General features: G+C 35.3%; 3 protein-coding genes across 3 annotated transcripts; all 3 read right to left on the bottom strand.

The window, feature by feature from the left end:
* Window positions 1-241: 241 nt before the first annotated feature.
* LOC132278320 (protein DETOXIFICATION 35-like) lies at window positions 242-7,299 on the bottom strand. The gene is made up of 7 exons (XM_059780116.1): window positions 7,263-7,299; window positions 3,167-3,618; window positions 1,847-2,472; window positions 1,121-1,177; window positions 694-932; window positions 492-610; window positions 242-398 (listed from the first exon to the last, which is right to left on the bottom strand). The coding sequence occupies exons 1-7, from the start codon at window positions 7,297-7,299 to the stop codon at window positions 279-281; spliced, it is 1,650 nt and encodes a 549-aa protein (XP_059636099.1). The 3' UTR covers window positions 242-278.
* Window positions 7,300-7,344: 45 nt separating this feature from the next.
* LOC132276669 (G-type lectin S-receptor-like serine/threonine-protein kinase SD2-2) lies at window positions 7,345-10,225 on the bottom strand. Its single transcript, XM_059778217.1, has one exon. It carries the CDS (start codon window positions 9,955-9,957, stop codon window positions 7,444-7,446), a length of 2,514 nt encoding a protein of 837 aa, XP_059634200.1. The 5' UTR covers window positions 9,958-10,225; the 3' UTR covers window positions 7,345-7,443.
* A 793-nt stretch (window positions 10,226-11,018) lies between these two features.
* Window positions 11,019-11,506, bottom strand: LOC132278319 (uncharacterized). Its single transcript, XM_059780115.1, has 2 exons — window positions 11,495-11,506; window positions 11,019-11,402 (listed from the first exon to the last, which is right to left on the bottom strand). The coding sequence occupies exons 1-2, from the start codon at window positions 11,504-11,506 to the stop codon at window positions 11,019-11,021; spliced, it is 396 nt and encodes a 131-aa protein (XP_059636098.1).
* Window positions 11,507-22,588: the final 11,082 nt, after the last annotated feature.

Below are 22,588 nucleotides of genomic sequence, written 5' to 3'. Positions count from 1 at the left end.
GGCAGTTCCAGTTGGTCAAAAGATAGCTGGTTTTTACACAGTACAGATCCTTCATCCGTGCCCGCCCCACTGCTTAATTCGTTCGGATGCTTGTGCTACCTGCAATTCAAAGTTTAAAAGCCATGAAAAGGCTCACAAATGAGAGAAGAGTATATATTTTCATATATTGTATATAATATTATAATGTATGCTATGTGCAGTATGCTGCCACATGCTAGCCAATGTATAGTAAATGGCACGACCAAAATCTGGATAATCTTGTGGTAAACATACTAAAATTAGGTCTTATTATAGTAATAATTAAATATTACCTCCTCATTCCAGTTTGTTTTCCATGTAATGAACAATAGGATCATTGTTTGCAGAAAAGTACCAAATATCATGCCCATCCAAATCCCCTAGACACACAACACCATTAGCATCTAAGCTAGTTGAAAAAAAAAAACCTAAATTGTCAAGGTTAAACTTGGTGAACAAGATTAGTATATTACATCAACTCCTAAATTTGTTTTGTAACCTAGAAGAAACCCGAGAGGGAGACCAATGATGTAATAACAAGCCAAATTAATGTAAGCCACCAGCCCTTGCCACCCTCCTCCAATAGCTACACCTGTGAAAAATGGTACTAACATTGTATGATTTTCTATTTCAAAGACAGTTTAGGCCGTGTGGTTGTGTTGTGAATATTGGCACCTGATATAACTGGCTGAACGCTGTTGAGCACCATGGTTACAGCCAGAAGGTAAGCCAACCGAGCCACGGCTTGTTGCATCTCCTTGCTGTCAGTAAAGATGACAGCAAAATGGTTTCTTGTTGCTATGATAATCCACATGGAAATTATACCAATAAGGAGAGATTCGGTTACTGTGATGATGATTGTATACTTGGCAGCTCTGGGATGTCCTGCTCCAAGTTCATTAGAAACCCGAACACTAGGAAGAAGAATGAAGAAGAACAAAGTTACTCGAAATTTTTTTATTGGAACAATAATTCTTCAGCAAAGGAAAATAAATCAATGCCAACATATCAATTGTCATAGGAAAATATGATACCATTTGAATAGGGAAGAACAATAATGCAGGAGAAGAATAAGAACAATGAGTTTTTTTTTTTTTTTTACCCTATAGCTGCATTGATTCCAATAAACACCATGGCTTCCCACCCATTCAAATTCATGCTGAAACAAAAAAAATTAAAAATTAAACCAAAAGGTAAACAAAATAAATAAATAAATATTCACAGAAATGAAAATAAATTATGGCAAGGCAGATAAAATTTTATTGTGCCATAAAGATGGAATATGAAAATTTTAATTACTACTCATAAGAATTGGTTCTCATTAGAAAGACTAGGAAGTGTATTAATGATTCCCAAATATTTGATTGAATTAATAATCCATTCCGCAATTCTTCATTTGTAGCACATTTTACCCTTTTGATAGATTTTGCTCCTTTTGTGCAGTGAGTTTCATTTAAATTCTCTTTCAAACAGTAAAATAAAGCTGCTTTAAGTACGTATGTATGTGTGTGTGATTGTGTGAACTAAATGGGACAATAAGATGATGGTCCTTTCTGTGATTTTTTTTCATTTGTACTATTACTTCTCAGCACATGTTACACTTTCTGAAAGATTTTGTTCCTTCAACGCAGTGTGTTCTCATCAGCATTGCCTCATTGACAGAATTTAATTAGAATAGAATCTTTCAAACAATAAAATAAAGCTGCTTTAAGCACACACACACGTGTGTGTGTGTGTGAGAGAGAGGGAGTGTGTGTGTGTGTATCAGATGATGAATTCGATCTTTTTCATGCTTAGGAAAAATTGTAGAATTGCTTTGTGATCTTACCAAATAGAAAGGGATCCAACTGCAATAACAGGGTCCCCAAGATGTCCAGTGAGAACAATGATGGTCATAAAGTACCAAATCTCAAGGCAAAGCATGACAGCTGAAGCCACAGAGAGCCTTGCAAAGGCCCAAAGCTCCTTGAAGGCTAACCAAGACAGTCCCATCCAACTATCCTTGCACCATCCAACAATATAAGCAACCTGAGCCAAGGCCACCCCCCATGCCGATAAGTCATAAGCTGCGGCAGCACCGGCTGTGCCCCACCCAAACACACTAATGAACAGATGCAGCACAACAATGTGAAGCAACAGAGCCACGAAACCAATCCACGCTAGAGCCGCGACCTTACTTTGAGCTTGCAGAAACTTCTGTGTGGGGAAGTTGATGGCAAGCGAAAACATTTGAGGGATGACTTGGATGGTGAATTTGCCTGCAAATTCAGCAATGTCGTCGCGTTGGCCTAAGAGCTTTAGGATTGGAGTGGCATATATGTAAAGCGGCAATATGCAGAAGCAGGCCACAACTAGGATTATCCATGACCTTTGCATGTAAACCCCGAGCATATCTATGCGTCCGGCACCAAATGCCTGTCCGCATATAGTCTCCAATGCACTTCCCATGCCCATCTGTGATTTTGTGCAACAGGTTAAGAGATACTCACTCAACTTTAGTCATCACAACATTGATTATGCTTAAAATATACAGATTTTTTTATGGAAAAACATATTAAGCAAAATATAATTGCCTATATGAACTCCACTAGATGCTCATAGTACAATCTATGCATCTTTCTGGATTGTTTGTCAGAATAAAATCAGAATTATGGACAATGTAGTGTTCATTTCACAAAGAGAAGGTTCATATGTCCTTCTAAGTTGAAAGGACAATACTATTCAGACCTAATAGTCTAGTCGAAAATCCTAACCGATAAATTTTTATCCCATGATGGATTAGATAAGATTCTCGGCTAGAGGTCTGAGAATCATTATTCAATTTTAAATTTTACTTTTAATTGCCGATTGTGTTGAAGAAAGTTCATTTTGATGGTTTAGATTTTGATTAATTCTATGGAGCTTTTTGTGGAAAGCTCAAATTTGATAATTTTAGAATTGAGATTGTAAGTGAAGGTAGAGTTTATAGGAAAAAATGTATTCGTGGAAATGATTATTAAGGCAATGATGATAACAATGATGATGATATTCCAGGAAATGAGTATATATATATATATGAAGAGTGTTTTAGGTATTTCATTCCCAAAATAATCAGATTAAAAGTCAGAAGAGGTGTATTATGTGTGTGTAGAAATTGAGAAGAACTAACCAAGAATCCAAATGAGAAATTTGCAATAACAGATAAAGAAATGGCAACTGAAGAGAGCTCGACATCTCCAATATGTCCAACAAAGATATTTGTAAAAGAGTTAACCCCGTAATTGCAGAGAATATTGAAAGCAATTGGACCTGCAATAGACCATAACTTTACCGACTCTACGTAACATATATTTTTGGCACTCTGGAAGTTATGGACAGGAGGGTAGTCTCCTTCGTCACCATGCACCAGCAAGGTGGTGGGCGCGTGGTGGAGCACGGCATCTTTAGTGGCGGCACCACCGCCAATGTACGGTGACTCAATCTGCAAACCCACAAATTGCTTAGGGGTTGATTCTGCAGAGGAGGAACTATTGCTCTCCCCTGCTTTCTGTATATCATTTGCTTCGTTCCCTGCAATCTTTACACCCTTAATTGTTTTTTTTTTTTTTTTAAATTTTTTTATTTTTTATTATTGATGAATTTGAAAATTTTAGTCTCGATCACTTATGATTTTTTTTGTGCGAGCTATGTGTTTTGTTAGGATTTTGTTGGTAACTATGAAATAGGAAGAAAGAGAGATGACCGAGTCTAGATTCTTAACGACAGGACTCTGTTTTTTCTGTTATGGGTCTAAAGTTAGTTGGTTCTTTCCACTTCATCACGTGGTGCGACGCGAGCCACAATATTAAGTTGAAAGATTTTTTTTTTTTTTTTTTCTCTAGCGTAAAGTTGAAAGGTGGAGTAGTTAAATTTTGACCAACCAAATAATTGAATCCCAATTATAATCTTCAATTTAAATTGGAAGAGTAGAAATGTAATGTAAAATTGAAGGCAGAAACATTGAATAGAATTGACTCTTCACTTTTGACCTTTAGGCCATGTTTGGTATCGCTGCCATTTAGCAAAAAATTTAAAAATAGGAGCAAAAATTGCGTTTACATATTTTGTGTCGCAGATTCGTAGGATCATGTTTTCGTTTTAAGTTGCACAAGCGTTACTAAGTTCTTTTATATGGTTTAAGTTTTTAAACAGATATGTGGGGATGAGTTTCTTACCCGAACATATAAAAAAAATAAGTAAATAAAATCACTTGACTTTTGTGAGTACTCAAAAAAAAAATCTACCACATTAGTCTCACAAATAACTTAAGCATAATTATTGCTAAATTACTTCTCTTCCCATAAATTATTGGGGGAAAATATTATCTGATGACCGTAAGTTTGGTAAGCAAGCTCAGATTTTATTAAATCACCAAATTAATACGGAGTACACATCAAGAAGCATTCTGCTGGATCAAAATAGACCACAAATAAAAAAATAAGAGAAAAAAACGGAATAAACACTCCACGGCTCTCATTGCGTCTCTAACCTCTTCTGTCTTCGACCAAATATTTTACATATTGTTGGTGGGAAAAATCCAAAGACTTTGGAAATAGATAAATCCTATTTTAGCACTTCAACAATAAAAAAGTGCTACAAGTACTTTATTTTTTTTCTAATATTTATGGTATAATTTTCACAAATCAAGAAAGATGCCTTACTTAAAGCTTTTGAAGTTCCTTTCCACACGCTTCTAAATTTTTAATAATAATTTGAAAGAAAAAACATAAACTATGATGAGGGTTGAAAAATGCTCCCATAATCTTTTTTTTTTGTTTTTCTTACACGTAATCAAAGGGATCCATATATTTTTTGGTGAAAATTCCCAAGGCACATATAAGACAAAAAAGAATTTCCAGTTTCAGTGACCGAACCATCATCCATACACTTAGACATATAATAATAAAAAATAATGTAATGGCACCATTCCGGATTAATTAAGACTGGTTGGGTTTCAGCTTCACTGGGGTGGGCCCACCACAAAACAAAACTTAAAAGCACCATAGTGGACTAAGACTAGATTGTCTGAATCTGGATTTTACCATATGTCCATATTGAAAGGAGAATATTGAAGTTTTAGCACTCTACTATATAATTACCCTTTCAAAAGATGACGTAATAATTATAGAGAAGAAGTTATTCAAAAACGATATCATTTGTACTATAAAGTTCCAAAAGATAGATTGAAGAATAGAATACAGGAGCTTTTAACAACTGCAACATGACATTACTCACTAGATGCGGTACAAAGGGGCCACAGGCATCATACGAGATCATGATTCAAAATGCAAAAGCAAGGTTCCAAGATACGATTACTTGCATAAACGGTACAAGGGCAAGTGTCCGAACCTTGGTGGGAGCAAGAATATAAGGTGGATGTGTATTTGATTGTACTTTCAAACAAGCAAAAAGGTTTCTGATGTTATAATAAGTTAATGAGCAGTCGGGCAGAGACCATTTTATGAAAATCTTTAACATCATTTTTCAAGGGATGTATGAAGAACTGATGCAATGTTTGGCAGCACCGAATCGGCATCCCATATTTGGGATTGGAGAAATTTTATTATAAAGTTTGAACTAAATTTTCTCCAGTCCCAAATCTAAGGTACCGATTCAGTGCAGCCAAACATAACATGAATATACATGAAACCAATCAAGAGATTGATATGAGACTAAAGGCAGTAAGCCATTGCCAACTCCACCATCATAATAACATGATAACATGAAAAATGAATCAGAGAGTTTAAAAACAAAAAAAAAAAGGCAATAAGAGCACAGCTTGAGTCAAATAAAGTGTGCATTTTGATCATCCAAAAGTACAGGAAATGATGGTAGCAAATTTAACAAGGAAAACAGCAAAATCTCCTAGAAATAGGTCAAAATACTCCTCACCCTCCAGCTCTCATTAAAAATTAAAAATTGCATTTCCTCCAGAATACCCCTCTGCCGGGTAGCAGAAATCCTACTGTTATCGAGTTACATATATTTAGTATACAACAATGCATGGTGAAAAGAAACAAACTAACAACTTCATCATGTATTCAATCAGATTGAACGAGCTTGTACCATGCCCAAGCTTTCCATGGAAGACTCATAATTCATTTAAAGATCAATTAAGAATTCGCCAGGTTGAGCTTATAGTTGACAATAGTACGTAGCTGGTGCATGTACACTTCCTTTCACTTATGCGAAGCTAACTGCTAAACTTAGTCATCCTAACACTCCTCGCCCAACCTCAGCATTGGTTGGAAGATAAATCAATGTCTAATTTCACTATGTGATCCTCATCTGCAATATATAACAAGCGCTGCAGCAGGTCAAGCTAAAAATCCTGTAACTAATTCTAAACGCAACACTACTTACACTTAATCGTCTTTTAATTCACTGTTACTTATGCTAATTTTAAAGTATCCCTAAGACTATTTGACAGTACCAAGCTGGTGTTAAGACCTCTCTTTCCAATTTGCAGGAAGTCTTATTCCACTCTTGTGCACATGAATCACAGATTCACACATAAGTCATTAGATCAGACTTGAAACCCCAAGAAAAATTACTACAAGTTAATGCATAAACTAAACAGCAAAAACATAATGAAGCACATCAGACCAAATTTTAGGACTAGGCTTCGCTTGGGCCACATACCAAAAATTCAAACAATTGTACAAGTATTAGCTGGACCCAATTGTACTGACCAACAAGGAATGCCCAAGCCGAATAACAATTCACAAAACTTCATCCTAAGTTCCTAAAAAGAACAATGCCATGGCTTCTTTAGAAACCTAGCTACCATCAACACAACAGAACTTTTGCTGACAAAATTATTTTGACCTTTCTAGTAGGAGATATGTTAGAGACGAAAGCTTATAATTTTCTCAATTGCAGCATGCTGCGGCATAGGTAAGATGTATGCATCATGTCATATGATTGAAAAAGACATGGTATCGGGATGTACTTAAATGGTGGTGAAATGCATGAATCCCAATATGCCCAGTTCTGTAATTGCAATAATGATCCGTGACTAACCGCCACCCAAAATTTAGAGCAAGAAAGATGGGACTATGCACTGATAAGCCATGAACGAAAATGAAATAGGTAAGGTAATAGTGAAGACGCTGCCCTCGTACAGTAGTAAATGCATGGGAGGATTGGTTGAAAGATCAACACTGTTATGCTACATGATCTTTTAATTTGTGATTGTTGGTCTAAAGATGCAACATTTTGTATGCCTGTGTCATGAAATTTTAAGACACCAGAACTGCCCATTACCATATCTTGAACTGAGTCAAGATGGCAATTTAAGAAGAAAAGGGGACAAAAGAAAAAGAATACTAAAATCTATGGAAGGTGAACTAACAAAGACTTGTGGCGCAATAAGCTTTAGTCAATTTATCTCACCAAACATGTTAGTTAAAGTTTCTCATTGACCTGAGAGAGAGGATTGGAAGTGTTTGAATCACCAGAGAGTTGGACTTTATTGTCAGAACAGCCACCGCCACTCCTTGATATCCTGTTGGCAGAACCAGCCCCAACCCCATGAAATGACTCACCTGAAACCAATGCTTGAAGTAGCTTTGGTGGTGGTGGGACATTCACCTCCACTACCCCTTCCAACATTTTCACCACCATACCCATTGTAGGCCTCATTGCCTCGTCGTCCTGTATGCACCACACTGCTACCAATCCTAACCGCTCTGCCTCTGCTACACTATACATGTCACCAAGCCTCTCGTCAACCACATTCGACACATTTCCCTCAATTATATGGCGTGCTGCCCATGGCGGAAAAAACCACTTCTCCCCGTTTCCACCCTCTCCAGCTGATGGAGGCCCCTCCACATTGCGGCGTCCACCTATTAATTCCAACAACGTCATTCCGTAGCTATACACATCAGCTTTGGCAGTAATAGCAACGCCTGAAATCCACTCGGGTGCAACATAGCCCCAAGTACCCCTCATGGTGGCTAAAACTCTACTGAAGTCCCTACAGATGAGCTTTGCTAGCCCAAAATCTGACACCTTTGGGGAGAAATCATCATCTAATAGAATATTCTCGGGCTTAATATCACAATGTATGATACAATCTCTACACTCCTCATGTAAATAAGCAATGCCTCTTGCCGTTCCAATTGCAATGCGAAATCTAACATCCCAACTCAAACTCCGGCCATCGCGCCTCAAATACACACTCAGAGGACCATTGGGCATGTAGTCATAAACCAGTAGCCTGTGAGAATCTTCTGAACAAAACCCCCTCAATCTCACAAGATTGACATGCTGAATGTTCCCAATTGTGCACACTTCTGCTCGAAACTCCCTCTCACCACCACCTGGTCGTTCGAGTCTTTTCACTGCCACCAAAGTAGAATCCAATAGTTCACCTCGAAACACTGCTCCAAATCCCCCATGTCCCAGTTTCTCGGAGAATCCCCTAGTTGCAACATGAAGCTCTTTGTAAGAAAATACTTTCAAATTGGTGACTGTAAAAACAGCTTCCTCTTCTTCCTTCTTTCTCTCAATCCTCCTCTTCCTTATAATCAACAATGCTACAATTGTTATGACCGAAAACAGTACAAACCCACAAATTGTACTAATCAAAACTAGTGCTTTCTTTTTCTCCTTCTTGATTACACCTCCTTTTGGTATTCTTAGGTTTAGTACATCCCTAATCGTGCTATCATATGTCAAATTCCGAAGATTCAAGAGCGATCCAAATAGGTTTTTGCATAGATTAGTCTTTGAATTGTGGAACAAGCCAATGCAAGAACAATTGCCCAAACAAGAGCTTTCACACATACCTCTGCTCCCCGAAAATGACACTGTAATTGCTCCATCAAAGCTAACTGCTCCAATCTCTTCAAACACATCATCGTTTCCGCAAAGATCATCGCTCTGGCGCCGACAACCTCCGGAAAAGTCCCCGGCGTCCCACCCAACGCCGTCGATGGGTTGAAAACCGGCCAGACACTTGCAAGGGCTCAACATTCTTGTGTTGCAAAGCCCTGCATTCCCGCAAAGCCCGTAAATTCTACACATATTTTCCGGCTGAGTCCAGAACTTATTCCAATTCTCCGTCTGCGGCGACCACGTGAACTGCCTCAGCTGTCCGGAAAAGTCGACTTGGAAGCGCGTCAACGGCGGCCGCATCCCGCTCTCAAGCGACGTGGTCGTGTATCCAAACGACGCCGTGGGCGTAAACGGATCGACAAAATGGAACTTATATATGTAAGGTATCGTCATCTCCGGCACACCAGTGAATGCATTGCCGGTCCAATTTCCGGTCGACCAATACGACTCAGTCCCATTGTACACAAGCTCAATCTCGCCGTACTCCGGCGGCTTGAGCCGCAGCGAATACCGTCCCGGGGACGGATCCACGGAGCTCTTCCAACAAGTCAGCCGATGCCTGACCGTGACATTCATTCCCGGCAACCACGTATCGGTCGGAAAATCGAAGCTCTGCCACACAATTTTCCCATCACCTCCGACAAGTACCAAATTGCCTTCGTCCAAAAGCTTCGCCCGAACCGCCTTCTCAGTGTTCTCCGTCTGCCACAGGCTCTCACCGCCGGAATCCTTCACCGTTAAACGGCCGTCGGCGGTGATCTGCGCTTTCGCCGACGCTAGAGTTCTCGCCGGAGTTTCACAGTTCGCTACCCAAACGTAGGTCGGTGTAGGGATTGAAGCGTACCAAATCCCCAAATACCATTTGGATTCATCATTGGTGTGGAAAAATCCGAGCTCGAATGTCCTGTTCTCGCTCAAGATCGTAGCATTTCCAGTAATTAGCTCCACAGAGCTAGACTCTAACTTCTTGCTTGTAAAAGAAGTGAGATTCGAGGGTTTCGCCATTGTTGTAGCAGCATTTGAGCTCGAATCGAGCACAAACGTCACTGAAAGGAGTAGAAATAAGCAAGAGAGCATGTTTGTGTTGTTGCAGAGCAAACATGGAATCAAGCAGATGGTGATACAAAGTTCGGAAGAGAGAAGGTCCGAAGGAGAGATAGAAGACAACAGGTTGGATTTTTATGGATGTCTGAAAAAGCTGACATTCACGGACATGATGAAAAGGAAGATAGTTGTGGAGAAGTTGTTGTTGAATTACGGGAGTGCCCTTAGATGGTGCACAGTGAATGGAGTAATGCTTGTAATATTGGGGGGTCGTTTAGGTTTTATAGCTGTATTACAGTAATATGGAGTTGCGAAAGTCCACAGTGATACGGTGGCAGACAAAAGATCTTGAAGTCCACTCACGAGTTCGTCTGTTTTCAACTATCCTATGATATAAAATATATAAAATATAAATAAAGAAAATTAAAATCAATTAATTAAAGTTATTTAGAGGCTTTGGAATCTACAAGCGTATAGTTGGTCAAAAAGGATTGTTGAAAATTTTGTAGAAAAACAATGTTGTTATAAATCTAAGAGAAAATACAGAGTAATATTGAGGAATTGCAACACACTTAATATAAGAACAATATAAGAACAGAGTGTAAGAGAAACAATACACAGAGAAGGAAGATAGAACTCTCTTTTGCTTTATATTGGTGTCTTTTTACAAAATATCACACTTCTTTATATAAAGCCTTAAGCACCTAATACACTGCGCTTCACTCGTTACATTATCTCATACAAAGCACGCAATACTAAACCCACTTCAATACATAAGTTACCGATATACACAAATACTCATGCATGAGGTAAATGATGAGGTGGACCCCATTATATTACAACACTTTTCCTTGGGGTCCATTGCATTATATTAAGAATATGTCTCATTAAAACCATGTTAGGAAAACTCAGTGGGGAAAACCAGCGAAGGAAAAAGAGTACAATATCATTGTATCATTGAAAATGGTATTGCACAGGTTAAAACTGCCTCATTAAAATCTCGCTAGGAAAATCCAGTGAAAAAATCATAGCGAAGGAAAAAGAGTACAGTATGTCAATACATTTTCAATTCAATTGCTCCCCCTCATTTAGCATTAAATATCATTGAGTCGACGTATTCCAATATTATCCACCAACTTCTTGAATGTTGTAGTTGGTAGCGCTTTAGTGAAGAAATCTGCTAGATTATCCCTCGAGCGTATCTGCTGAACATCAATATCACAGCTCTTCTGGAGCTCGTGTGTGGAAAAGAATTTTGGTACAATGTGCTTGGTTCTGTCACTGTTTATGTATCCTCCTCTTACCTGTGCAATACATGTTGTATTATCTTCATATAATATTGTTAGACTATCTTTGATTGAGGAGAGTCCACATGATTCTCGAATATGTTGTATAACAGATCTCAACCAAACACACTCTTTACCTGCTTCATGAATTGCGAGTATCTCAGAGTGATTTGAGGAAGTTGCAGTCATGGTCTGTTTCATAGATCACCATGATATACCAGTATCACCACAAGTAAACAAGTACCCTGTTTGTGATCGGGTTGTATGTGGGTCAAAAAGATAACCTGGATCTGCATATCCGATCAATTGGGGCTTTGATTTTCTTGAATAAAACAACCCCATATCAATCGTTCCCCGAAGGTAACGCATAATGTGTTTAACCCCATTCTAATGTCTTCGAGTTGGTGCAGAACTATACCGTGCTAGTAAGTTGACTGCAAATGCTATATCAGGTCTGATATAATTCGCAAGGTACATAAGAGCACCGATTGCACTAAGATATGGTATTTCAGGACCAAGAACTTCTTCGCTTTCTTCTTGAGGACGAAAAGGATCTTTCTTAACATCAAGTGATCGGACAATCGTTGGAGAACTCAAGGGGTGAGATTTATCCATATAAAATCGCTTCAGGACTTTTTCAGTATATGTTGACTGATGGATAAGAATTCCACTTGGTAAATGCTCGATCTGCAGACCAAGACAAAATTTTGTTTTACCAAGATCTTTTATTTCAAATTCTTTCTTTAAATAATTAGCAGTAATGGTGAGCTCTTCAGGAGTTCCCACAAGATTTATATCGCCAACATATACAGCTATAATAGCAAATCCAGATTTTGATTTATTGATGAAAATACATGGACAAACTTCATTATTTACATATCATTCTTTTAGTAAATACTCACTGAGACGATTGTACCACATGCATCCGGATTGCTTCAATTCGTATAAGGATCATTGTAGCTTAATCGAATACATAGTACGTGGTTTCAAGCTATTTGCTTCAGGCATTTTAAATCCTTTAGGGATTTTCATATATATGCCACCATCTAGTGATCCATATAAATAAGCTGTAACCACGTCCATCAGACGCATATCTAGTTCTACTGAGACTGTCAAACTGATCAAGAAGCGAAATGTGATTGCATCAATCACAGGAGAGTATGTCTCCTTATAATCAATACTAGGTCTCTGCGAGAAACCTTGGGCTACAAGTCGGGCTTTGTATCTTATAATTTCATTTTTCTCATTATATTTCCTTACAAATACCCATTTGTACCCTACAGGCATGACATCTTCAGGTGTCTGGACTATAGGTCCAAATACTTCACGTTTTGTAATGAGTTTAGCTCTCCCTGTATTGCTTTTTTCCATTTTGGCCAATCAATTTCTACGTTGACACTCTTCGACGTTTTGAGCTTCAAGATCCTCATTATCACCTGCAATATCAAGAGCAACTGCAAATGAGAATATATCGTTAATAATAACTATATTTCTATCCCACAATTCTTTATAGTTTATTGAGATTTCATTATTTTCAGGTACTAGTGCCTTTTCAGGGGCTTGTGCCACTTCCGGGGCATGTGCCACTTCTAGGGCTACTTGCTTATAAAAATTAGATTGATCAATTATTTTTGTTGTTCCTTTTGCAAGTGTGACGTCTTTAGGAGCGCCAATTTCTTTATTTGATTTATCTTGTACTTTCTTCTTTCGGGGAACAATGTCTTTTGCACTGACTGGTCTATTACGTTTCTGACGTGTCTTAGATGCATTTGCAATAACACTGACAGACTGTCCTACAGGGACATCAATTCTTGCTGGAATGTTTGCAGCTGGTATATGTGATTTCATCACTTTCTTTGTGTCAGTGAATGTATCGGGTAATTAATTTGCAATACTTTGCAAATGAATGATCCTTTGAACTTCTAGTTCACATTAATTTGTATAAGGATCAAAATGAGATAAATTCGAGGCATTCTAATTAATAACTCGTTGCTCTTCTGGTTTTTTCTTTTATCCCCCTAATAGATGGAAGACAGCCACATCGAAATGACAGTCAGCAAACTGCGCCTTAAAAACATCATCTGTCATAGGTTTAAGATATCTAATAATGGATGGAGAATCAAAACCTACATAAATACCAAGTCGTCGTTGATGACCCATTTTGGTGCGTTATGGGGGTGCAATGGGAACATATACAGCGCAACCGAAAACTCGTAAGTGAGAGATACTTGGTTGTTGACCAATTACAAGTTGTAGTGGTGAAAAATTATTATATGCAGTTGGTCTAATTCGAACTAGCGATGCTGCATGTAATATTGCATGTCCCCAAGCAGATTCAGGTAGTTTAGTTCTCATAAGTAATGGTCTATCTATTAACTGAAGATGTTTGATAAAAGATTCTGCAGAACTATTTTGGGTGTGAGTATGTGCAACAGGATGTTCAATATGAGTGCCAATTGACATGCAATAGTTATCAAATGATTGAGATGTGAATTTCCCGGCATTATCAAGACGGATAGTCTTGATTGGATAATCCGGGAATTGTGCTCGTAATCGAATGAGCAAGGAGTCGAGCAAATGCAACATTACGAATAGAAAGTAAACTTACGTGTGACCACCGTGCTGATGCATTAATTAAGACCATAAAAATACTGAAATGGTTCACATGCTGGATGAATTGGTCCACATATATACCTTTAAATTCGTTGTAAAAATGGTAGGCATTCAACGACGACCTTGGAAGGTGATGGTTTGACTATTAACTTACCTTGTGAGCAAACGGTACATGGATAATCATTTACTAAAAGAATCTTCTGGTTCTTTAGTGGATGACCATGTGAATTTTTAATGATTCGGCGCATCATTGTTGACCCAGGATGACCAAGGCGATCATGCCAAAGTATAAAAATATTTGGGTCAGAGTATTTCTAGTGTGTCACTGCATGTGACTCAATTATTCTTATATTTGTATAATATAATCTAGAAGATAAAGCAGGAAGTTTTTCTAATACATGATTCTTGCATGTAATGCAGAGATATTCAACGCCCTCTTTATTTATAGTCTTAATATGATAACCGTTGAGACGTATATCTTTAAAACTTAATAAATTTCTTTTGCATTTGGTAGAGTATAGAGTATCATCAATATTCAATTTTGTTCCACATGGTAACACAATGATAGCTTTTCCGAAGCCTTCAATTAGGTCTGCTGGACCTGATATTGTATTGACACTAGTTTCAACTAATGTTATACGCGAAAAATATTTTCTATCTCGGAGTATAGTGTGCGTTGTTGCACTGTCTGCCAGACATATATCTTCACCATTTATCTTGGGTACAGTCAATGCCTTAACCAGATCCATGCTTCATCATACACACAAAATATAAATTTCATTACTTCAAACTTGAAATACAAACTAGATTTACATACAAGATAACCAAAATAAAAACATACTGGTACAACCTAGATAGAGACATATTGATACAACGAAAATTTAAACATACCCATACAGACAAAATAAAACACACAAGGGATAACATGCTAGAGAATGACACATTAATTGGTATGGATATTTCAATCACCAATCAAATGATCAATACTACTACTAGGATCAACAAAGAAGTCAATAACATCAAGGTGAGTAATATCAACTGGCAAGTCGTCATCGACAAAATTCATTTCAATTTCCTTTCCTTTTCCCTTATCATTCATTGGGGCACGGTAAAAATCAGTTAGATGTTTGGGCATACGACAAGTACGTGACCAATGACCTTTCATTCCACACCTATAGCAAGGCTTGTCATCATATATCTCAGGAGCTTTGTTTTACAAAGCTTTTCCTTTTGCCTGCTTGGTCGCATTTGAATTCCACTTCTGGTGGGACGGTGTGGAGTTCCTTCTGGGAACCAATGAGGAATTATGATCACCACGATTATGATAATTATTTCTATTGCGACAATATCCACAACCACCACGACGTCCACGTCCACGTCTATGGCCGTGAAATGATGACACATTTGCTTCCGGGAATGGTACAGATCCAGTTGGATAAGACTGGTGGTTTTTTTTTTTTTTATTTATCAAAAGCTCATTATTCTGTTCAGCCACCAACAAACAAGAAATCAGCTCAGAATATTTTGTAAATCTTCGCTCTCTATAGTGCTTCTGTTGGAGCGCATTTGAGGCATAAAATGTGGAGTATGTTTTTTCCAACATAACATCATCATTAATTTTTTCTCTACACAATTTCAATTGTGAGTTAATTTTAAACAAGGCTTAATTGTACTTATTTACACTTTTAAAATCCTGTAATCGCAGGTGGATCCAGTCATAACGAGCTTTTGGAAGGATTATAGTTTTCTGATGTTTATATCGTTCCTTTAAATTTTTTCACAGTGTAAGTGGATCCTTAACCATGAGGTACTCTGTTTTTAATTCCTCATGGAGGTGATAGCAAAGAAAGATCATAGTTTTCGCGCGGTCCTGCAAGGACGCATTATTTCCTTCCTTAATTGTCTCTCCGAGATTCATGGCATCCAAGTGGATCTCGGCATCAAGGATCCATGACCAGTAGTTTTTGCCCAAGATATCAAGTGCCACAAATTCAAGCTTTGTAAGATTTGACATTATGAAGGGGACCTTTGAATGTGAGAAAAAAAAAATGAAATTTTCCTCTCACTTGGCTAAAGCCCTCGTGCTTGATAACGTATTATAAATCTAAGAGAAATTATAGAATAATATTGACGAGTTGTAACACACTTAATATAAGAACACAATGTAATAGAAACAATAGATAGAGAAGGAATATAGAACTCTCTTTTGATTTTATTGGTGTGTCCTTTTACAAAACATCACACTTCTTTATATAGAGCCTTCAGCACCTAATACACTGCACTTCACTCATTATATTATCTTATACAAGTCACGTAATACTAAACCCACTTCAATACATAAGTTACCGATATACACAAACACTCATGCATGAGGTAAATGATGAGGTGGACCCCACTATATTACAACAAATATTTTATTATTGTTGTTTTTTCCAAGTTCAAATATAAAATTATGACTAAAGAATAAAGAGTGCATCCAATATCTTGTTACAATAAGAAATTGAGTGTAGGGATGAGAATGTAAAATTACAAATAAATACACTGACGCATCAATTTTTTCTGTACGGAGAAATGAATCCTCAACATTAGGAATGGCAACTGGGCAAAGTTGGGGCGGGTTTGACTAAATCCTACTTCGCTCCGTTAGAAAATTTATTATACCAACTCTGCCCCTACTCCGGAATAAGTTTATAATTGTGTTGAATATATTATAATATATATATATACACACACGCATGTGATACATGTAAGATACAGAAACAACGGTAATACAACATGTATGCTTCTAGAATGTGTCTATTAAAATTGATCTGAAAAGTTACAACATTATTCAGATGATAATAACTATCATACTTCTAGACGGTGACTGTTGAAGAAGGTACGTGACTTTTGGTTTACACCTTCTGAATAGGGTGCAACCATTTAGATGATACGTGACTTCTGGTTTTCACCTTTTGGACGTTTATAAATAGTGATGGATGCTGCACATTATGATTAACTTTTTCTGTTCTCTTTCTTATGTTGTATTTAGTCATAACAGTTTCAACGAGTTTTTAAGGAATTCCTTCAGTATTGCTAACTGCAGGAATTAAGGCTTTATTGTATCCTGGAGGTGTTTTGCCATGGAACCCGATAGCAAACTCTTTGAGAGTAGGGGAAAATAACATCTTCAGGAAAGTGACTACACGCCTCAAAGCCACACATCATTCTTCCTTCTTCAATCTCGTATATTTCTCTCAACAATCTTGAGATGTTATTTATAAGAAGGAAATTTGTGGCAGCATAAATATTCTTTGCAAATTTGCGTAGCATAAATATTCTTTGCAAATTTGCATGCAAGGGTAAGTGACATTTCAAATATCTTTAGAATTTGATTTTTAATTAAGTTTCTATGTTCCGACAGAGTTTTAAAGGTTAAGTGAGATTAAAGTCGGGTTGTAATGACTATGTACGTTGTTTTATATTAGGTATGTCTCCCATTCAGATTTATGCATGAACATGAGTTTTATATATGTTAAAATACTTACATATGGTATTAACATGATGCATAAATTTAATTTATGAAAAGAAAATTGTTGCATTCTGGACTTTTTTATTTTCTAGTTTATTAAAAGAGAAGTCTAGAATTTAAATTAGAATACAATGCAGAGGCATGAATTGATAAGGCCAGATATGTTACATTGGATAAAACGATTACCGGCCATGAATAAATTATTCTATTTTCCTAACTTTGTTGGTAACAAGAAGACTGAGATATATATGTGTGTGTGTGTGTGTGTGTGTGTGTGTGTGTGTGTGTGTGTGTTTGGACAATATATGTGTATATATATATAAAGTTATATTTACATGATTCACCATCCATAAGTGTTGGTCTCAAAGACCCAAATCAATTATGAATGTTTTGTATTTTGAATTACACACGAAACAGTTACTTTGAACCATAAAGGATCTAAAATGGTGTTAGTATTTCTAAACTAAAAAAACTCACTATATCGTGTAGCGAATTATGATATTCAGTACATTATTGGGGTGTGTTCTGTGAGAGCATTTTTTTGTTATATCATATATTACGAAGAATTTGATGATTCACCCTTGACTATTAATTCTATAACAGTGAATGAGTCATTTTTTGTTTAAGGGTAAGTGTTGCTTATTAAAGTTACAAGATTTATCATGTTTGTAAAACATTGAAGGTCTGATTATTTGTGTGAAGTACTAGTACTCTAACTTAGAGCATGTAAATTGCAAAGCTTGAGAATGCTTGTGCAAAGTTACGAGACAAGAAAATATTGAAAAGGAATGTCTCTTGGACTTCTAAGAAAAAGAAGTATAATATTAAAGAGAAATGTCTTTTAGACTTCTAAGAAAAAGAAGTATATGTTACATTATTTGAGTTACTAGCAATGGTACACAAAGAAGATTGAATTGTTGAGAATTATGATAAAATAATAATAATAAAATTGTGGCCATAACTGGTGCCATCTATTTCTTTGCATTATGCTAGTTATACGAAAGTATAAAGTACAAAAAAATTCTATAGACACATTTGTTTGACAAATGAAAACGTCAAGCGACTAAATTAAATATGATATTTTGGAAGTCATGACTTGGTAAATTCTTTTATGGGAATCTCGAGATCTAGTGAAAAAAATGCATCTAGTGGAATGAGGAATGAAACCCTATTCTTAAAAAATCACCAGTAATGGTAACCCAACTTTGTTCTAGAACATTACTAGTTTCAAAGTTTAATGGGTAATAACAAGTTACTGATAAGTGATTGTTTAAACACTGATTATATTATGAATGCCCCTTCCAAGATTTTCAGTGCAGGCTGTTACGTTTTGAGGATGGGTTATATACTCTTAAAGAAGTTCAAAATTTTGAAGTGTCTATAGTAACAGGGGCACATAGTGGAATTTCTCCTATATGAACATAAGAAGTGGTGCCGCTTCTAGCAAGGGTTATTAGGGTTTACTCTTGTAAATGTTCATGAAACCAGGATTAGTACATGGCCATAATAGTGCTAAAGAAAATATGAACATCTCATAGAAACTGGATAGAATCATGTGTGTGGTATTTCTGGTTTTAATATTAAGGAGACTTGGTTTAAGCTAAGGCCACCATTGTTCTTCATTAAAACTTTGAAATACTTACACTAATTGAAAGTTTAAATCGAAAGATACCTTCTTGTATGCGTGATAATATCACATTGTCTAGATACTTAATATATTACAATATAGTGGGAGATTATTGAATATATTGTAATATATATATATATATATATATATATATATATATATATACACACTCGTGATACATGTAAGATACAGAAACAACGGTAATACAACATGCATGCTTCTATAACGTGTTTATTAAAATTGATCTGAATAGTTGCAACTATTCAGATGATAATAACTACCATACTTCTAGAAGGTGACTGTTGAAGAAGGTATGTACGTGACTTTTGGTTTGCATCTTCTGAATAGGTTGCAACCATTCAGATGATACGTGATTTCTAGTTTGCACCTTTTGGAAGTTTATAAATAGCGATGGGTGCTGCACATTATGATTAACTTTTTCTGTTCTTTTTTTTTTTTTTTTTTTTGTGTTGTATCTAGTCATAACAGTTTCAACGAGTTTTTAAGGAATTCCTTCAGTATTGCTAACTGCAGGAATTAAGGCTTTGTTGTATCCTAAAGGTGTTTTGCCATGAAACCTGATAACAAACTCTTTGAGAGTGGGGGCAAATAACATCTTAAGAAAAGTGACTACACGCCTCAAAACCACAAATCATTATTCCTTCTTCAATCCCGTATATTTGTCTCAACAAATTGTTGTACTGTCTCCGCCCCTACTTCGGTAAACAAAATACCGATTCTGCCCCATGTATTCCGTTTAATTGCATGGTGTGACAGGGGTGGGCCGGATTATGCCACTTTTATCATGTAAAAAAAAATAAAAAATAGTCCAATGTGCTCAAATTGATTTGATAAATAAGCTGGCCCAACTTTAAAATTACCAACTAATGAATATTAATATATTAACAGACACTTCCAGTCAAGTAACAAGAGTCTTAAAAATATAAAATATATATTTTATATATACAAAAAAATTAAAAGGTACATATATAATTGGGGCGGGATCGGGTTGGGGTACATCATCACTAAATCCACCTTCGCCCCAAACCCGCTTCGGGTTTTCAATTATTTTACCATACCCATCCCAAACTTATTTAGGGACCACTAAATCCACCCCATTAGGGGCGGGGGTGGAGCGAAAACCCGCCAGGTTGGAGGAAATTGCCATCCCTACTTAACATATTATTTTGAAAAGTGAGAAGATACCGTTATCGCTACACAACTCTTGGTAGGAATTATTTAGATTTAATTTACTAAATATTCAATTTGTATTTGTTTATTAATAAATGTGAGATAAATTATGCTAACTTTTCTTAGAGTTTGGATAAACTGGGGATATATTGTTAAGTGTTTATTGATTTTTTCTAAATTTGTTAAGGGTGTCATTGTAATACCCCTAATTTTAAAAGGATAGTCTCGATATTTATTTATTTATTTTAATTGTATTTTTAATTATTTAATTGATTATTTGACCAATTGCTTATGTGTTTAATTGAATTAGGTATTACTTGATTATTTGATTATTTGTCTATGTATTATTTGTATTTGTCTATGTGTTAATTGTCTAATTAGATTATGTGCTTAAATGGCGTTTTGATTAATTATAAATTAAATATTTTCTTTTCTTTTATTATTTTATTTTATTTTTCTTTTATGGTTATGGTTAGTAGTAATGGGCCAACTAATTGGGTTCCATGGACTACTTGGATAGGATGTTGGATGTGTATGGATTATTGCCCATAGATAGTTGTGCATGTATATATATAGATATATATTATATACATATATAAAAAAGGGAAAGTGATATATTAATTACTTTTATGGCAACTTGGGTAATAATATTTAATCTGATGTATATGTTTTATATTTAAATAATAAAAATATACATAGATTTGATACGTCTTATGTTTTAAACTGAAGTATTATTGGATAATCCATTAGTAAATAATGGAATGTGTATAATTTATTTATTTAATAAAGATATACATAAATTATATACGTAACATTTTTTACTTACCTTTTTAATATATATAAAAGGGAAAGTAATTTATTAATTACTTTTATGGTAATTTGGATAGTAATATTTAATCTGATGTATATGTTTTGTATTTAAATAATAAAAATATACATAAATTTGATACATATTATGTTTTAAGTTACTTTATAATATTATGGTAACTTAAGTATTATTGGATAATCCATTAACAAATAATAGGATGTGTATAATTTATTTATTTAATAAAGATATACATAAATTATATACGTAACATATTTTACTTACCTTTTTAATATATATAAAAGGGAAAGTAATTTATTAATTACTTTTATGGTAACCTGGGTAGTAATATTTTATCTGATGTATATGTTTTATATTTAAATAATAAAAATATACATAGATTTGATACGTATTATGTTTAAAGTTACTTTATAATATTATGATAACTTAAGTATTATTGGATAATCCATTAATAAATAATGGAATGTTTATAATTTATTTATTTAATAAAGATATACATAAATTATATACGTAACATATTTTACTTACCTTTTTAATATTTTATTTTTTATTTTTTTTAAGTTGACTTGGATTGGGAAAAGGGTTAGGGTTATTTTATTTAGCCTATAAATATATAGTTATAGGTTGTAAAAAGGGGTTAGAAATATTCACATGATATATGCTAGAGAGAGAGAGTTAGAGAAGGAAGGAGGAGAAAAACACTGTAGAGAGAAGATCAAGGAAGAAGAAGTTTAACTTTCGATCCGAAAGTTTAAGGCAAGTTCTTCTTCTATCTCTTTCCCTTTGATTCGTGTTTCTGTACATGCCTAGGAAATACCAGGATTTATTAAACACATAAAATTAAATAATTATACATGTTTAATTGGATTAAAACATAGGTTTTATGAATTTTGTTCATATCTGTTCTTGTGTTATGAATTGATAAATGCATGATTTTGATTTGATTTCCGGTGTGAATTTTTACATGTTTAAATTATGTATTTTTCATATCTGTGGAATGATGGAACGTAGAAACATGCCTAGGATTCCTGAACATTAAATAGGAACTAGGTTTAGGTTTAAATAAATTTAAATAGACTCAATCATAATGATGCTTGCTATTTGAATGTTTTAAACAAACGAATGGATTTAATCTTTTAATATGTTTTAGCAATTGAGATTAAATGTGTAGGATGAATTGGATATGGAGAATGCTGATTTGACGGTATAATAAAATATCATCATATGTATAAGAATCAGTTTATGCAGGACATATGATATAGGAAACTTAAATAAATAATAAGTCATTCATATTTTGTGATAACTTGATATCATATTATCATAGTTATTTCTGGATTGTTTGATATATTTCCTTAATCGTTACATTAATTGTTGGATTGCGTGGTTTAATGCACCGGTATGGGACGGTGGCATTCTAGGGATGGATTAATTTATCAGTTAAGTCCTACCTATTTTATATAAGGGAATGGATTAACTAAAATGTTAAATCCTACTTATATTCAAGTCAGGTCAGCTGAACAAGTTGAATGACTTATGGAGGATTAATTTATTATAGAAGGGAATTGATTAACTAAAATGTTAAGTCCTACTTATATTCAAGTCAGGTCAGC

Source organism: Cornus florida, unplaced genomic scaffold (genome assembly GCF_030987335.1).
Source record: "Cornus florida cultivar Cherokee Brave unplaced genomic scaffold, ASM3098733v1 CherokeeBrave_3.0.0_Hap2_Chr10, whole genome shotgun sequence".
NCBI lineage: Eukaryota > Viridiplantae > Streptophyta > Magnoliopsida > Cornales > Cornaceae > Cornus > Cornus florida.
Note: the sequence above shows the minus strand (reverse complement) of the source record. Positions and strands in the feature narration are given on the sequence as shown.